The 18376-nt window shown below is 30.7% G+C and overlaps 1 protein-coding gene across 1 annotated transcript; it reads left to right on the top strand.

Annotated features, from left to right (window-relative positions):
* The first annotated feature begins 377 nt into the window (after window positions 1–377).
* Window positions 378–10437, top strand: LOC130797353 (protein trichome birefringence-like 41). Its single transcript, XM_057659946.1, has 5 exons — window positions 378–913; window positions 2782–2953; window positions 3583–3758; window positions 3894–4052; window positions 9818–10437. The coding sequence occupies exons 1-5, from the start codon at window positions 690–692 to the stop codon at window positions 10113–10115; spliced, it is 1029 nt and encodes a 342-aa protein (XP_057515929.1). The 5' UTR covers window positions 378–689; the 3' UTR covers window positions 10116–10437.
* The last annotated feature ends 7939 nt before the right edge of the window (window positions 10438–18376 follow it).

The raw sequence follows: 18376 nt of genomic DNA, 5'->3' as shown, positions 1-18376 counted from the left end.
AAACACGTCTATAAAATAATTGGATATACCAAAATTTGATATGACTAACAATATGAATCTCCTTACTCCTTAATGATTAAAAGTTAAAACCCAAATTATGAAATGTTAAACAGTACTAGAATCTTTAGCAGTTGGCACTTATCCTCTTAGGATAGAAATAGAAGCAAAACGTTAAATCAACAATTAAAACTTGTTTGACAACTTTTGACACTCAATTACTTAATAAACTAGTTAACCTCTTTTAGAGTACAATAATACAAATTAAAGCATTAAAAAGAAGAAAAATGACGTTTTAATTAGAGCATAAATTAATACATTAAAATTACATAATAATAATAATAATATTATTATTATTATTACATGATTATAATCAACAAAGAATGCATCTAATCTGATAGTGTAAAAAGACAAAGATCATATCTCTTTCAAACAATACCTTGAAAACACTATCCTCCAAACAAAGAAGCTTATCATACGAAATCCTTTTTATTCAGAAAATAATCCTTTTAATATAAACAAATGTAATTCTTCAAATAATTAGTTGATTCTGGTAATAATTTTTCCATGTATAAAAGATTTAATTTACCATTTCTCTTAAGTCCCAACTAACAGCATATCAAGTACTCCATTATAAAAGCAACATTTGGGCTTTTGATACTCTGTATTAGTCAAAAATTATTTATTAGAAAATGGGGTTTTGGGAATTTCTTATATTTTTAATATTTTTAAAGCTTCAAAATTCATATTCCTGCAATATTTTTGAGGGAAGTTGGGTATTCGATCCCTCTTATCCGCTCTATAACTCTGCTATTTGTCCATTTTTGAGGACACAATTTGATTGCCAGAAGAATGGTAGACCTGACAAATTTTACCTTGGTTATAGATGGCAGCCTACTGAATGCAATGTTCCCAGGTATTTTTTTTTTTTAAATGTTTTAATTATTATAAATTCTCAAATAAAACGTTCCTTTATTGAGTTACTGTTTAATTAAATGCCATTCTCAATTTCATTGTGCTTTTAGTTTTATTAATTAATTAATATGGAATTCAAATAACTAATATACTTTTGATGCAAATTCTTAATTTTTTGATGTAGGAAAAGGGTGAAATTACAATAATTATTATTTTGACACTTTCATTAAATATTTAACTTACCATTTACAATGAATATATGTCTTTTACTAACATTAATCACCATTCTACTAATTATGAAGAATTAAAAGTATTTTCATTTTGGGCTTATTCCGGTCATTTTATCAGTTTTAAATAGAATTTACTGTTTTTATAAGTTCGTACATATTTATAAATTCATTTTAAAGTCGAATTCAGTTATAAGTTCGTACAAATATCATATCATTAGACATGTTTGAAAAATCTCTAGTTATTAAACTATCGAATTGGATGTATACACTCATTAATATCGTATTCGATTAATAGTCACCCTTTATTATAACTAAACATTACAAACTTTAGCTATTTTGAATACGGTATTGTTGAAGTAGCTTATGGTGATTATTGAAATAAAAAATTCTCTATTAAAATGCACTTCTCATTAATTATACTTATTTTAAGAATTTGTAAGAGAAATATTTATATTTTCACAATATAAAAATATCGAAATAATATTTTGACTAACAAACTTGTTACATGTCTTAGCTAGTTTGAAAATTTTGGTTTGGAATCGCATTCCTTGTATCCTAGTCATATTAGCTAGCAAATAAGAATTTAGGCTTCGTACACATTCTTTGGTTGGTATAACTGTTCTATCAACATATTTTGCAATACTACATAAAAATAAATACATATTAAAAAAATTGATATTCAATTAATTAATGTTAATAGCAAACATCATCTGCAAATTTAAATTTGATTTTTGAAGTATATGTTCAAAATAAAATATATTTATGAGATCTTGTTAGATTTATCTAAATGCAAGTTTTTAATATATAATTTTTAAATTTTTTATGATGATTAAAGCTCAAGATTTACGTTAAAATACGTGCAAAAAATAAATGGACAAATAAAAAAAAAACGTAAAGATTATATGATTTTGGAATATATATATATATATATATATATATATATATATATATATATATATATATATATATATATATATTTATGAAAAATTTAAAATCAAAGTATACAAATTTCACAAGTCACTTTATGGTATTCCATTGCAATTTAAAATCAAAAATAATATTTGGATTATTAACAATGTACAAAAACATATCTCGCAATAGGCTTGATATTTTATATATCGTTATTAAAAACAACTATTTCAAGCATTAATCTATATAATCGATTATCGATTAACTATCATCGTCGTTTGCAAATAAGCATCAAATAGTATTTAAGTTTTCGATTATACTCATAAATATATAATATACCTCTAATATTTATTTGTGTCGCTTTCATATAATTGATGGTTAATTCAAAATAATAAGTCAATAATAAATTATGTGTTCTACAAGTTTATTTTATTTTGGCTTTTTGTATAAAAAGATTATATCAGACAATATTAACTTTCATTCGAATTATTAGGTCAATTAGAGCTTAAGTGATTTAGATCAGTTTTAAATCGAGATATTGTGTCTACGTATGTTAAATTTTACGTAATTGTAAATACGGGTCAAGTCATATTTAGTTATAAACTCGGATAAATATTGAATCGGGCCTCTTTTGAATATTTGTGTAGTTGGCTAATTTTTATTTGTCCAAATTAATCCAATGATTACTAGGCCTAGCTAAGAGAGAAGTGAATATATTATTTGATGATAGGTTTGATGCAAACGACTTCTTGAGAAGATTCAGCGACAAGAAAATACTGTTCGTTGGGGATTCTCTGATTCTGGATCAATGGCAATCCCTCACCTGTATGCTTCATGCTGCTGTCCCTATGTCTAATTATAGCTTGGTTCAGCGATTGCCCATTTATTCCTTTAATTTTCTTGTAAGTCATCTTTTGCATGCTGGATTCCTCTTTAATATATATCATACATACTTTTGATTAATTCAAGTTGATTATAGCTTTGGGAATTTAGTCTCCGGTCGTACTTAGTTCATTACTCGAGTCATTTGATCATCAAAAACTATTTTAATATTAAAATGTGTAACCTATTCTTACCGTTTTCTGATGTTCTTTCCATTTGAAATTTTGATTAATGTTTTTGAAACATATTTAGAAGATATAATATATTCATGTGAAATCTCGTTAGGTTCGTCATAATGTATATTTTTTATGATGTATTTTTTATAATTTTTGAGTATACTATAGAGGAATATCCATGGAGATAAGCTTTTAACCCACCTTTATATTAGTATATCTTGTATTCACCAATAATTATAATATTTATCAATCAAATGTATACTTGACATTCTTCCGACTATATTCCATTTGAACAACATATGAGAGATCAAGATTGTAAATACAATTTTATCTTTATTATTCGACTAAATCTTGATCACAAAGTATCATTAAGTAAATATATTTAGATATATAATTTATTTTACTAAATTTGACGTTGTTTTAATATATTTAATTAGTATTGAGAAAATATGGTTTATTTTTGATTGTATCAGGATTATAATCTTACAATAGATATGGAATGGCATCAATTTCTGGTGGACATAGATGTGGAAAAAATGGGTAGAATATTAAAGCTAGACTCTATAAAGGGTGGAAAAGCATGGAAGGGTTATGACTTGCTTGTGTTCGACAGTTGGCATTGGTGGTTTTACAAGCCCCCTAACCAGCCGTATGTCTTATATATGTTCTAGTCTGAATTTTCCTAATTATTTTAATAATTAATACTATTTGTTTTTGAATAATAATAATAATAATAATAATAATAATAATAATAATAATAAAATAATTGAATGTGCATTTCCAGGTGGGATTTCATCCAAGTTGGAAATCATACTGTGAAAGATATGGATAGAATAGAGGCTTTTAAATTTGCACTTGAAACTTGGGCCAAATGGGTCGATTCAGAAGTTGATCCATCAGTAACCAAAGTCTTTTATCAAGGCATCTCAGCTTCTCACTATCAGTAAGATAAATCTCCCCCATCATATTTAACTTGTTTTCTTTTCACTTTACTTATTATATCATACTACAATTTGATATTGAGAGTATATATTTGACAAGTTATTAAATGAGACGGTTTTATGGTGAGATTATCTCTATTAAGCTGATTTATATATATATATATATTTAGTGTATTAAAATAATCGTTTATAATTTTAAAGTGAACTAATTATATAAGCTGTCTCATTTTGAGATTATTTCATTCAAGAGCAGTCGTATATATTTAAAACAAATGTCTCGGACAATGTCGAAGGAAACCCACACCTAGAATGGTTGAAGTGAAAATGACATTATTATTTTTAAGTTCGCTTCATTTTATAATTGAGATATTTTATATGATAGTAATATTATTTTTTATGCAACACTAGTGGTAGCAAATCTTAAAAATAATTCCACAAAATAGCATAGTAATGTTGTACTTCAAGCTAGCTAATAGGCTGAAAACGTTCAATTGGCCGTTAAGTTGTGAAATATCTTAGGGATATTCTATATAATAACAACATATATTTATGAAACATCAGTGGTAGCAAATCTTAACTATAAAATCTTAATATACTTTTAAGGGAAGAGACGAGGACAAATAACACAACAAATAAATAACAAAATGGCGACAACAATCATGATCGCCATTTAATCGCTAAATTGACAAAAAGTGGCCCGGGCGACGGCCCAAGAGTCGTCGCTAAATAAAAATTGGACGCCTAAACGTCTCCAAAATTACGAAAATGGGGCGACGGTCTGGCTACGACCTTGTTTCGTCGCCCAGGTTTTAAAAAAAATATTCTGTATAATTGATGTTGTTGGGTCTTGAACCCTTGGCAACCAAACCAATATTCGAATAATTGTAGCTGCTAGGGCTTAAATCCTTAACCTCTAGTATCAAGGTGCAACACTCCAAACACTAGAACACTCATAACTTAATGATTTATATTATGTTGTTTTTATATTTATTACCTATACTTCAATGTTTTTATAACATATTATTATTATTATTATTATTATTATTATTATTATTATTATTATTATTATTATTATTATATATATATATATATATATATATATATATATATATATATATGTATATATATATATATATGTATATATATATATATATGTGTATATATATATATATATGTGTATATATATATATATATGTGTATATATATATATATATATATGTGTATATATATATATATATATGTGTATATATATATATATATATATATATATGTTTTGGCAAATAAAAAACTCATCATTCACCAGGCAAAAACAAAATACATCGAGGTAAGGGAACTCAACTTACCTTATTCGCATCAGTGTGGAAAAGAGGCCCACTTGTATGAAGAGTTTTCCTATCCGACTCTTCATGTGCATACGAGGAAGGCGAGGCCTAAAACGAGCCGACAAAGTTTGTCAGCTAAAGTCCAAAGCTATACAGAAAGATTTTAAAGCAAGCACAAAGCCTATACAATAACTAAGCAGTTGCAGACAGCAAATAGGTATAGTAGGCATGCCTACAAGCGCAACCAGCACAATGTATCAATTCTCCTTCAAATGATCGATGTTCAACACATGACATCGTTGAGACACATCCGCCTTAATCGTGTCGACAATACATCGAGGAGATTGCACAAAGTGATTCCATATTGCCTCATTCCTGCAATGGCAAATATGGTATATAGTGGAGGCGTATACTGCAGTCCATACTGCACATAGTCATGGCTTGTTGCTTTGATCGAGAGAGACCATACTTTCTAAAGTCCATACGAGGAAAAGGCTTCATAACTATACCTGTCCAATCCTTGATTCCTGCCACACATAAAAGACTAAACGGACATTCAAAGAAAAGATGGGTGTGTGTTTCAAAGTGAATACCACACAAAGAGCACATGTCATCATCTACCACCCCAATATGCTTTAGCTTGTCCATTGTTTTTAATCCTTGATGAGCAGCTAACCAACAAATAAATCTAGTCTTTGGAATATATATCCTATTCCAAACCAGATGCCTCCTTGTACCTTCGGATTATTTCCCAAATTAGATTCATATACCTCCTTGATGGAATATTCATCCTTACATACCCATGGCCTCAAAAGAGCTGTTACTTGACAAAGCTTCTTTATAGTCCAGCTACCTTTAATTGCGCATTGAATATCTCCCATTTTGCACCTTTAGTATATACTCCATGAACCCATTTAACCCATAAGGTTTCCCTCATCATATGAATGTGCCACGCGATTTTACCCACTGCTGTCTGATTCCAAAGATGGATGTTGCGTATGCCGAGGCCACCCACCTTCTTAGGAGTACAAACTGTTTTCCAATATATGTTGCCAGGTTTAGGTGAGTGAGCAACCCAATTCACAATGTTGATTACTCTTCTTAGAATAATAAAAATTTGACACCAGTAAGAAGATATCCCCATCAAGACTAAGTTGATGAATTGTAGTCTAGCAGCATAGGAGAGGTGCTTACACTGCCAAGAGCTGATGCGTTTGGTCATCTTATCAGTCAACTGCTCACATTTAGCAATGCTAAGGCGTTTAGATGAAAGAGGAACACCTAGTTATCTGGGAGTGTACCTAGGGAAAATTGAGAAATGTCTCTAATATCCTCCTTAAGGGTTGTATCTATCGCAGCCAAATAGATTGCAGATTTATCTGTATTAGCACGGAACCCTGAAGTATTGGAGAAAACCTTGATGCACTCACAAATAATCCTAACAAAAGAAAGGTCACCTTTACAAAAGATCATCAAGTCATCCGTAAAGCATAGGTGTGTGAGGTTAATAGATTTGCATCGAGGGTGAAAACCAAAGGTACCCACGATGTTTTTCAAACTCCTAGACAAATACTCCATCCCAATAACAAAAAATAAAGGTGAGAGAGGATCACCTTGTCGTAACCCTCGTTTTGCTGCAAAAATGTTAGTAGGAGACCCATTGATCATCAAGACATAGCTCATAGAAGTATTACACGCCATAATGATTTTGATGAAATGGTGCGAGAAATTGAGAGTCACCAACATCTCTTTAATAAATTGCCAATTCATCGTGTCATAAGCTTTCCATAGGTCAATTTTCATTAGACAACTGGGCGCACACCCTTGCCTAGTATAGTGCTTCACCATGTCTTGACAAAGTAAAATGTTATGCATAATACTACGACCTGCTACAAAGGCTCCCTGAGCTTGATCAATCAAATAATCCAACACAAGCTGGAGTCTAGAGCAGATAAGCTTAGATATACATTTATACAATACATGACAACAAGAAATCGGCCTGAAGTCACTTGGATATAAAGGACTATGTACCTTTGGAATCAAAGTAATTGTCGTGATAGTCCAACTCTTTAGCATTTTGCCATTGTCAAAGAACTGATGAACTGCTCGGATGATATCATCTCCCACAACCTCCCACGCAGCCTTATAAAAATTGCTATTGAAACCTTCTAACCCTGGAGCCTTGTCATCAGGAATACTCCATAACGCATTTTTAATTTCAGAAGGAGAAAATTGGAAATCAAGTAACTGATGATGATGAGCAGAAAGGATGGGGCCCTGATATACCGTATTTATATTAACCTTAGTCCTATCCTTGCCCTCAAAGCAAAATTGATCAGAATAATAATCAAAGAAAGCCTTATGAATTTGAGAAGGCTCTGTGATGTCCTTTCCCGGGATTTGAATGAAAGCAACTTTGTTATGCCTAAGTCTGTAATTAATGCTCTGATGGAAAAATGCCATGTTATCATCTCCAAATTTTATCCAGTTCAGCTTAGCTTTCTATCGAAGACTAGCTTCAAGCTCTTTTCTTAGTTGTTGAACCTTAGTAGCAGCAACCTGCTCTTGAGTAGCTAAGGTATGGTCACCCAAATAATCATGAAGCTGATTCTGTATAGATATCAACTCAGAATGAGCTTTGTCCACCTCCAGCTGTAGATGCTCTTTTCCATACAAGGTCTTCAACTTACTTATTATTATTATTATTATTATTATTATTATTATTATTATTATTATTATTGTTTTTATTATATTATTATTATTATTATTATTATTATTATTATTATTATTATTATTTTAATTATTATTATTAGAGTAATATTAGTATATAATTAGTCATATTACTTTATAGTTAGTCGTATTACTGTATTATTAGGTTTGTTAGGATATTATTAGTCATACTTGTATAGTATTAATATATTATTAATCGTATTAGTATATTAATACCTGTATTAGTGCATTGTTAGTCTAATTAGTGTATTATTAGTATATTATTAGTTGTGTAGTCGTATTAATGTAATATTTATATAATTTAACTGTATTAGTGTATTGTTAGTCGAATTAATGCATTATTAGTATATTATTAGTTTTTTAGTCGTATTAGTGTAGTATTAATATATCGTATTAGTATATTATTACTTTTAAAGTCGTAATAGTGTAGTATTAATATATCGTATTAGTATATTATTAGTTGTATAGTCGTATTAGCGTAGCATTAATATATTACTAATCGTATTAGTATATTATTAGTTGTATAGTCGTATTAGTGTAGTATTAATATATCGTATTAGTATGTTATTATTTGTATAGTCGTATTATTGTAGTATTAATATATTATTAATCGTATTACTATGTTATTATTTGTACAAGTGTAGTACTAGTATATTATTATTTTATTAGTATATAATTAGTCGTATTAGTGTAATATTTGTAAATTATTAGTTGTGTAGTCATATTAGAATAATATTTATATATTATTAATCATATTAGTATATTGTTATTCGAATTAATGCATTATTAATATATTATTAGTTTTGTAGTAGTATTAGTGTAGTATTAATATATTATTAATTGTATTAGTGTATTATTAGTCGAGTTAGTATCTTATTAATATATTATTAGTTGTGTAGTCGTATTAGAGTAATACTAATACATTATTAGTCGAATTAGTATATAATTAGTCGTATTAGTGTATTAATAATTGTTTTTTTAATGCAACAAAATTCCACAAATGAAGTGGAGAGGGGCAACGGCCTGGCTACGGCACATGGTCGTCGCCCACTTAAAAGAATTTTTAAAAAAATGTTCAATAAGGGCTACGAGCTGGCTACGGCCTTGTGCTGTAGCCCACTGAAATTTGTTTTTTTCTTAATTTTGGCAACGAGCTGGCTACGGCACAGGGCCATAGCCCAGTGAATTTTTTTTTTTTATTTTGGGCGACGAGATGGCTACGGGATGTGGTCGTCGACAACACTGTTTTCTATAAAGAGATGTTGAAAAAGGTTGGCGACGAGTTGGCTACGGGACAGTGTCGTCGCCATTTTTCCGAAATATATGGCGATCACTTTTTCGTCGTCTGTTCATCACCATGGCCGTCGTCATTTCAACATTTATTTGTAGTGTAACATATTTCAGCCCATTAATGTTACCCTAACTTTAAGTACTATATTACAATGCTATTATGTGGAATTTATTTTAAAATTTGCTACTACTAGCATTTCATAGAAGTATATGCTACCATATAAAATATCTTTTATAATTTTATACCAAATCCTCTATATTAAAATGCTAAATATATTGTGTAGTTATTCAATATTTAAGCCACTTATATTTGGTGATCTTGTACGGTCAATCATGTTGCAATTATCCATAATGATATGTAAATAGAGTATTAAATTAAGTTTCTCACAAAATTGAAATGGAATTTTTTTCCTCCAAATTTGAAGTGGAACCGATTTTGGGAAACCAGAAGCAAAAGGTTGCAATAGAGAAACACAACCAGTAATGGGGTCAAAAAGTCCAGCACCACCAAGTCCAGGAATAGAGATAGTGAAGAGTATATTGAACAAAATGAAGAATCCAACTATATTTCTTGATATATCATTATTAACACAGTTAAGGCCTGATGCACATCCTCAAATTTACGCAAGCCCACAACTCACCGCTAGTACTGGTGATTGCACACATTGGTGTATAGCAGGCGTCCCAGATATTTGGAATTCTCTTCTTTATGCTTTGCTATAGTTTCTTTTTATTTTTTTTAATTATTTTTTTAAGGTATTAGAATAAATGCTTTTATTTTTTATACACAATTCTTATGTATTTGTATGTTGACTTAAGAAATATAAAAGTCTTAACTCATAACTGACTTGTAGGAGGGGAGAATGAAAAAAATCAAAACAGGATGTTTAGCAAATGATTGTTAGTTTCTTTGCTTGACATGTGTTAAAGATTGTGCAAAGAAACAATCTAAAGAGTAAAGTGAACAAGAGAATGTAAAAGAAAACTTTTCATTACAACTTCATTGATTGATTACAAATGAATGAGAGGGTTGATATTTATACAAGCCTAAGACTCAACAGAATGAGTTAGTTACTGTTGTGACAACTCCTAACAACCTAATAATAGAAAAATATAAACCCATACAAGAAGCTGACTAGGATAAGACTAATACTTATTTACTAACACTTCTACTTGAGTGTTAGGGCGTGGAATCTGTTTACTTATTTAATGAATGCAACACATATGATCTTTGTTTGATATATGTAATGGCCTGTTAGGATGAGGTAAACCAAAACCCCTAACTTAGTGGGAGTCGTCACTCCTCCAGTACAATGTTGCTCGAGCCACAGGTCAAGTTAAAAAACCTTACTACATTTGCCGTATTTTACGTGCCGAAAAACATGTCCCACGTTTTTTACATGCCGGAAGCATGGTTCGACATTTCCTTACTATCAAGCCTTTTTATTATCATGTTACTGTTTTCATATAAAGGCAACATTACAATAACATACAATAGAATTAAATTTATAACAACTTACATATAAATAATCATTTATTATTAAACTAAATAAAAATTAAAATGGGTCTTTATTATTTATTTATAGATAAATTTTCAATTAAGCTTTATTAATTACTTAATAATCAATTTCTTAAATGTCTATTTATTATAAATGATAAAATAAATAGTTCCATCATAAATAAATACTAAAAAAAGTCTTTAAAAGGACATATTGGGTTTATTATAGATCCTAGCCCATTTATCCAAATTTTTAGAAAATAAAATTTTATTTTATTTAATTAATTTCTTAATAGTTTAGTTTTAGATGTAGTACATGAATAATTAATTTCCTTAAGATCAAAATCTACACGAAATATTTTAAAATAAATAACTTATTATTAAATGAGTTGGTGTATATTCTTATCCACCAAAATAAATTAATTTTAATTATTTTCATTTTTTCTTTCTTTTCGTCTATAATAACAATTTAGATTATTAATTTATTTCATTAAAATTTAAATATCACAAAATTTCACAAAAAATAAATTAAATGAAAAGAAAATACAGTAACACTAAAATAATTTTTTTTTTCCAGAATTAATTATTTTTAACCCAAATTTATGAATTTCCTTATTTTATGCGTTTTTTTAGCATTAATTAATAATAATATTTATACTCAACTATAATTCACGAAATTAATACAAAATTTATATCTTATATATAAATATATATATATATGTACAGAAAAAGTTTCGTTTAAAAATATTAATGTTTACCATTTTAATTTATATTATTTCAGATTATGTGGTTTTTGGCAATTTCAATGAATAAATCATATAAATTAAATTACAATGAATTAATTCACAAAAACTTCCAGAAAATTTAATTTATATATACTAAACACATATAAAATTTATACGCATAATTTTATGTAAATAAATATATCTAAGAATTTATACCTTTAATAATTTCACTATTAATTAAATTCCTTTTTTGTAGAATTTTTAGCACAAAATTAGCTTCCTCCCCTTGAATTTCTATAATTAACACTATATACTATTATTAGGAAATTTTTGAGGATTTTCAAGAATTTTTCTAGTGTTTTTAGAATTTTTTTAGGAATTAGCTTATTTTTTTGTGAATTAATTTTCTGATTTTTTATTTCTTTCCCCTCTTTTTTTCATTTACCCACGGTATGCTTGGTCTTAAATTGGCCTAGATTTGCAAAATTATCTATTATTTAATTTCCTTCATGGGCAAGTAATAAAGTGATAATTACTCCAAGATATTTTTTTCTTCTTGGTTTTATCCTTAAGATAAAACTAAGTTAATATTTTGGCATCTAGTTAAGCTTGCCGCCAATTCCAGATTTTTTACACTTTTTTTTAAATCTTTATTATTATTAAACATAAATTAATATAGGAAATAAAAAGATTAAGTTATTATAGGTAATTTAGCTAGACTTAATATTTAGGTAATTTATTTTAAGAGAAATAAATTATATATAAAATAAAATCAAGAACTTAAAAACGATTGGAAAAAAATTCGAAACGGCATTAAAAAGAAAATAATAAAACGAAACGATTATTAAATTTTTCAATATATTCAAGATTAAGAAAAAAGGTCTGTTACAACTCTTCCCCCTTAACATAGTTTCGTCCCGAAACTTGAACCTAAATGAACAACTGAGGATAGCGTTCTCACATATCAGTTTCGCTTTCCCAAGTTGCTTCTTCGACATGATGGTTCGACCATAACACTTTAACTTGAGGTATTCTTTTATTCCTTAATTCTTGCACTTGACGATCCAAAATTCTAATTGGTCTTTCTTCATAAGTTAGGTTTTCATCAATTTGGAGGGGTTCGTGAACTAACACATGTGATGGGTCGTGGATATACTTTCTCAACTGAGAAACATGGAATACATTATGAACTCTAGCTTAACTGGGGTAAAGCTAGTTCGTATACCACTTCCCCTATTCTTTTCAAAATTTCAAAAGGTCCGATAAATTTAGGGCTTAATTTCTCTTTTATCCCCAAGCGTTGGACTCCTTTCGTTGGTGAAATCTTTAGAAATATTTATCACCTTCATCAAACTGCAAAGCTCTACGACAGTTGTCTGCATAACTTTTCTGTCTACTTTGTGCTAGCTTTATGTTCTCTTGCACCACGCTCAAGCTATCAATAGAGTCTTGAATAAGATCTGGTCCTTCAGGCACATTTCGGTCCATCTGATCCCAACACAACGACACTCGACATTTTCTCCCGTATAAGGCTTCGTTTGGTGCCATCTTGATGCTAGTTTGATAGCTGTTGTTGTATGAAAACTCTATCAAAGGTAATTTATGTTCCCATGAACCACCATATTCAAGAATACAACATCTCAAAAGATCCTCTAATGTATGGATGGTTCTTTCGATTTGGCCATCAGTAGCCAGATGAAATGCGGTACTTAAACATAGCTTCGATCCGAATGCTTCTTGCAACTTTTCCCAAAATCGTGACAAGAATTTTGGGTCTCTGTCAGACACAATTGTTCTCGGTACTCCATGTAATCTTATAATTTCTCTGTCAGACACAAATTCAGCTACATCTTTTCTCATACCTTTCCACCAAAATAGTTTTCTTAATTCTTCAATCATCTTATCTCTACCAGGGTGTAAGTGAAACATTCCTTGGTGTCCTTCTTTCAAAATCTCTTCTTTCAACTCTGTGTTGTGTGGTATACACAATCTGTCGTTCATTCTTAGTTCACCTTTCTCACCTACTTCGAACGCTTATGTCTCTTTTCTTTGAACTCGAATGATTAACTCGATTATCTCGGGATCTTCTTGTTGTGCTTCTATAATTCTTTCGTACAAATTCTGTTGTATAGTCATTGCTCCCAAATACTTAACAACTTGATAGTGATGAACAATTTCTAGATCTAACTTCTGGATTTCTGGGTTTAGTTCCCAAGGTACCGTCATTATAGCATTTACAGATATCCTCGGCCTTCTACTCAATGCATCTGCCACTTTGTTTGCTTTTCCAGGATGATAATTTATGTCAACTTCAAAGTCTTTAATGATTTCCAGCCACCGCCTTTGTCGTATATTCAGCTCCTTCTGAGTGAAGATATATTATAAATTTTTTTGATCAGTGAAGATCTTGCATGGTACTCCATAGAGATAGTGTCTCCATAACTTCAGGGCAAAAATTACAGTTGCTAGTTCAATGTCGTGTACTGGATAATTCAGCTCGTGTGGCCTTAATTGCCTGGACGCATAAGCTACTACTTTGCCTTCCTGCACTAGCACACATCCCAAACCTTCTTTCGATGCATCACAATATACCTCAAATGCTTTCCCACAGTCGGGCATGATCAACACAGGTGCAGTCGTAAGTCTCCTCTTAAGCTCTTCTAGTGATTTACTCTGCTTCTCGCCCCACTAAAACCGAACTCCCTTGTTAAATTGTAGTTTTAGGAATATTTCTCATGTTAAACAAGAATTCAAAGTACATATTTTTACGTTAAATTGTATTTGAAAAATATATTTTGTTAACTTCGTATGCTTTAAATCATTAGTACAATATCACAACGATAAAGTTTGATAATAATCCGACTCCGTTGGAGGTCCGAGAGTCCGAGTCGGGGCAAACTTGGAGTATGCATAATCCGACTCCGAGTGGAGGTGGACTGAAAATAAAAATTCGACTAAAATCCGGAGCAAAGTCGGAGTATGCATAATCCAAGCCGAGTCCGACCCATTGCCATCCTTAGATGGAAGGAGATAATTTATTTATATTTATTATTATTAAAAAATTTCTTAAAAAAATCATAATTATTATTACGGACAAGGTCAAAGTATATCCCCACGAATTATTCCTACCTAAGTTAGATGAGAGTAAAGTTCTCAACTTCCTAAAAGATATTATCACAAAAGAATAAAAGATAACTCTCAAAATTGTTAACGATGACTGGGGGTGTGTGGGTCCATATTCCTGAACATATACACATAACGATGAGGAACCAAGTAAGAAAATTGTTAACTAAGAACACCTAGACACTTCATAACCCTAATGGTCCAAAGCCAGCTACATCACAACAAACACATTCATTATATATATATATTTTTTTTATATCACATACGACCATTCCCCATCTCTCATTACTAAGGTCTGATATTCCTCTAACTCCTAGGGAACGTTGGCTCTGATACCAATTGTAACGGCCCGGTTTAAGTGACCTGGAATATCATGTGAGAACATGAATCCGGCTCACAAACGGACGCAAGAAAACTCATCCTTACTCGGATCGTCAACGTTCCAACGGTAAAGGAATATGGTCAACAAAGAAAATAGCGTTAAACAAAACAAAACCAAACAAACAGCAGAAGTCTTTACATACAACTCGAGAGCCCATCGGCCTCTAGACTAACTAAAATTGTACGAGATAAAAGAAAACATCACAAACTTTGGTTACATAAACTGAATTATTTAGACTCATTACAAAGTAAGTCTAGACTTGATAGTTACGGGTTCTAAGCTGAATCCTCACTCCAGCCCCCTCCTGCGATTAACCTGCTGCACGTCGTATGATAACACGTAGCAGGTTCCAAAGAACAACCAATACACGTCAGAGACTTCATACATATATTAAACAGGTTGAATACAAGCATTGTGTTTACCCTAGCATGCAAAGGCTCTATTATGTAATCTTTGTTCATTATTTCCAACCTTGCAACGTTGCCCGACATGTGCGGGTCGTGCAAGTCATATTTCCAATTTGTTTGGTGGAATACACTTAGGAGAGCTAATCCCAAGGCAACCACCTACCTAAGACGTTGCCCGTCCTGTTCGGGTCGCCAAAGGCTAAGTATGCATACCCCCATGGTGATCATAAAGATCCCTGAATGCCATGGGAAAAATAGTTGATAATTTTCCAATTCATTTGTTAACCCTTTTGGGTAACATATCCATAAATTCTCAATTTCCACATAATCATTTCATATTATTTGAGGTGTCTAATCCTTATGTGATTACAAAGCCTTGATTAGGAATAAAACAACATTACTTGCACAACCATATAAACAGTATGGTCTAAGCGTGTACCTTTAAGCACAGCAATTCCAAACAACGTTCAAGCACGACAAGAATTTCACCCTCTTATGAATCGAGGTCCTAATTAACAAACACACAAAACGACCACGTTTAATAACGAGTTTTCACAAACAATCCACTCCATACTACTAAAATATCACAAAGACTTGATAATTTCAAATGTTTTCATCCAATTCATGTTCGCTCCAAAATTCCCATTCTGACCAGAAACTTTTATGGCCAAATCGGACAGTTTAGAAAATTCAAATTAAAAATCCGACTCACCGCTGCGTCCGGAACGCATCAATTATCTTGGGTACCAAATTTCATAATTTCTAGCATCCGATTACTATTTTTAATTATTTTAAGCGTTTTAACGAGGTTTAAAAAACACATCGGTTAAATAAAACCACAACGAAACACACCCGATACCCGGATCGGGGCGCCACTACCGAGGCAGCAGCTGCTGTCCGGAATCCCCTTTTACTTTAATTATTATTTTTTTATTATTTTATTATTCGAATTATTAAATCCTTTTTTTTTTTTTTAAATCTCATAACCTACATACCAACCGAAACCGAATTTTCATTCTACTAAAATAAAACAAACAAGACCAATTTCCTATCACACAACCACTTGATATTTCCACACATTTGGCAATACACAAAGTCCCATCAACAATCTAAGCCATCATCAAAACATAAGGCTAACAACTTAAGACATACTCATCATCAAGATCTTCAAAAACATTTAAAATTTCATAACCATGATAAGTAAATTAAATATTTGATCCTCTTATCAAATTTAAATTTTGTAGAGAATCATAAACCAACATTTTTTTTTTTTAAATCGAACATATATATATATATAAGGACAATCCTTTAAACAAATCAAATTTTGTTAAAGGATTTATAAACTCATGGATAATTACATCACTTAATCCACACACTTAAAATTTCATCTAACAAACTAAAATCTTGTTAGAGAAATATAAATCGTAAAATAAATTCAATTTAACATTTGAATAGACTTTATTCTTATAACAAATTTAAACTTTGTTAAAGAATGTAAATCAAGGAAAATTTGCATAACAGAAATATGATTTAACCCTTTTAACAAATCAATTTTATCAAAGGATTATTAAAGAAAACTTATATAAAATACTCAATCCTCCTAATAAGTCATAGGATGTCATCATATTGAAAGAAATATTATATAATCTCATACTAGAATTTCTTATAAATAAAATTTATAAATAACAACTCAACTTACTTACCCTTTGATTTGAAGATTGGATTGAACAAAGTTTTTTTTTTTTTTTTCTTCTTGAATACCGAAACAAGAACAAGAAAAGAGGAAAATTTTCTGAATTTTGTTCACTTTGAAAGCTTAGGAAATGTGAGGAAATTCAAATGATGCTTAAGAATTAATAGGCACTTAAGAGGTGAGCTTAATGGGCCATAATACTCACTTATGAGAGGAGTTACAAACTCCTCCCATTCCTCCTCACAATAACCGGCCACCCCTTCCAAATTCCCCCTTATTATTATTATTATTTTTTTTTTAATTAATCATTTAATTAATTGAGTAATTATTGTGTTATTATTACAATTGAAACAAAACGTCATGCGATTAAACTCGTTACCGTTAAAAATACCCCACTTTGTTACTTATAATTAACTATGTAAAATAATATAATTTAATATCACTTATTTATTTTATTTTGTTATATTTTATTTTATTATATTATATTTTATTTTTAAACCCGATAAATGACGGGGTGTTACAGACTACCCCCCTTAAAAGAAGTTACGTCCTCGTAACTTGTGTGGCAGCGGAAAACATAGAACACAAACGCTATCACAACTATAACTCCACATCATAAAACACGACTACCAAAACAAAGATTTAACACTCCTTGCGCGAAATTTCTATCGCCCTCTACCCCCCTTAAGAAGTTACGTCCCCGTAACTCTATATCATCCCACTTCCATACTGGTATCTCTAACGGTTGCAATAATCCTCCTGGTCTCTTATGCTCACTTTTAACCTTCTGACAGGTCAGACAGCGTGAGACATACTCTGCAATATCTTTCTTCATCCCCGACCACCAAAACATTAACTTTAGATCTTGGTACATCTTGTCACCACCCGGATGTACTGAAAATTTCGTACAATGGGCTTCATCCAGGATACGTTCCTTCAAAGATTCCTCCCCTGTCGGTAAACACCAACGACCCTTGAACCTCAAGCTTCCATCTTCATGGACAAGGAATCCCTCTGCTGTTCCTTCCCGTGCTTGATCCTTTAATTTCAAAAGTTTCGGGTCTTTATCCTGGGAATTCAAAATTTCCTCAAAGAACGAAGGTCGAATAGCCAAGGCATTCAGACACCCCTGTAATTCACCTTTACGTACTATTTC

This window comes from Amaranthus tricolor, chromosome 12 (genome assembly GCF_026212465.1).
Source record: "Amaranthus tricolor cultivar Red isolate AtriRed21 chromosome 12, ASM2621246v1, whole genome shotgun sequence".
Classification (NCBI taxonomy): domain Eukaryota; kingdom Viridiplantae; phylum Streptophyta; class Magnoliopsida; order Caryophyllales; family Amaranthaceae; genus Amaranthus; species Amaranthus tricolor.
Note: the sequence above shows the minus strand (reverse complement) of the source record. Positions and strands in the feature narration are given on the sequence as shown.

Coding starts and splice junctions, on each gene's coding strand:
- LOC130797353 (XM_057659946.1), top strand. CDS start 690: ATGGGGTTTTGGGAATTTCTTATATTTTTAATATTTTTAAAGCTTCAA. Junction 2,954..3,582: donor TTTATTCCTTTAATTTTCTT/GTAAGTCATCTT, acceptor TGATTGTATCAG/GATTATAATCTTACAATAGA. Junction 3,759..3,893: donor TACAAGCCCCCTAACCAGCC/GTATGTCTTATA, acceptor GTGCATTTCCAG/GTGGGATTTCATCCAAGTTG.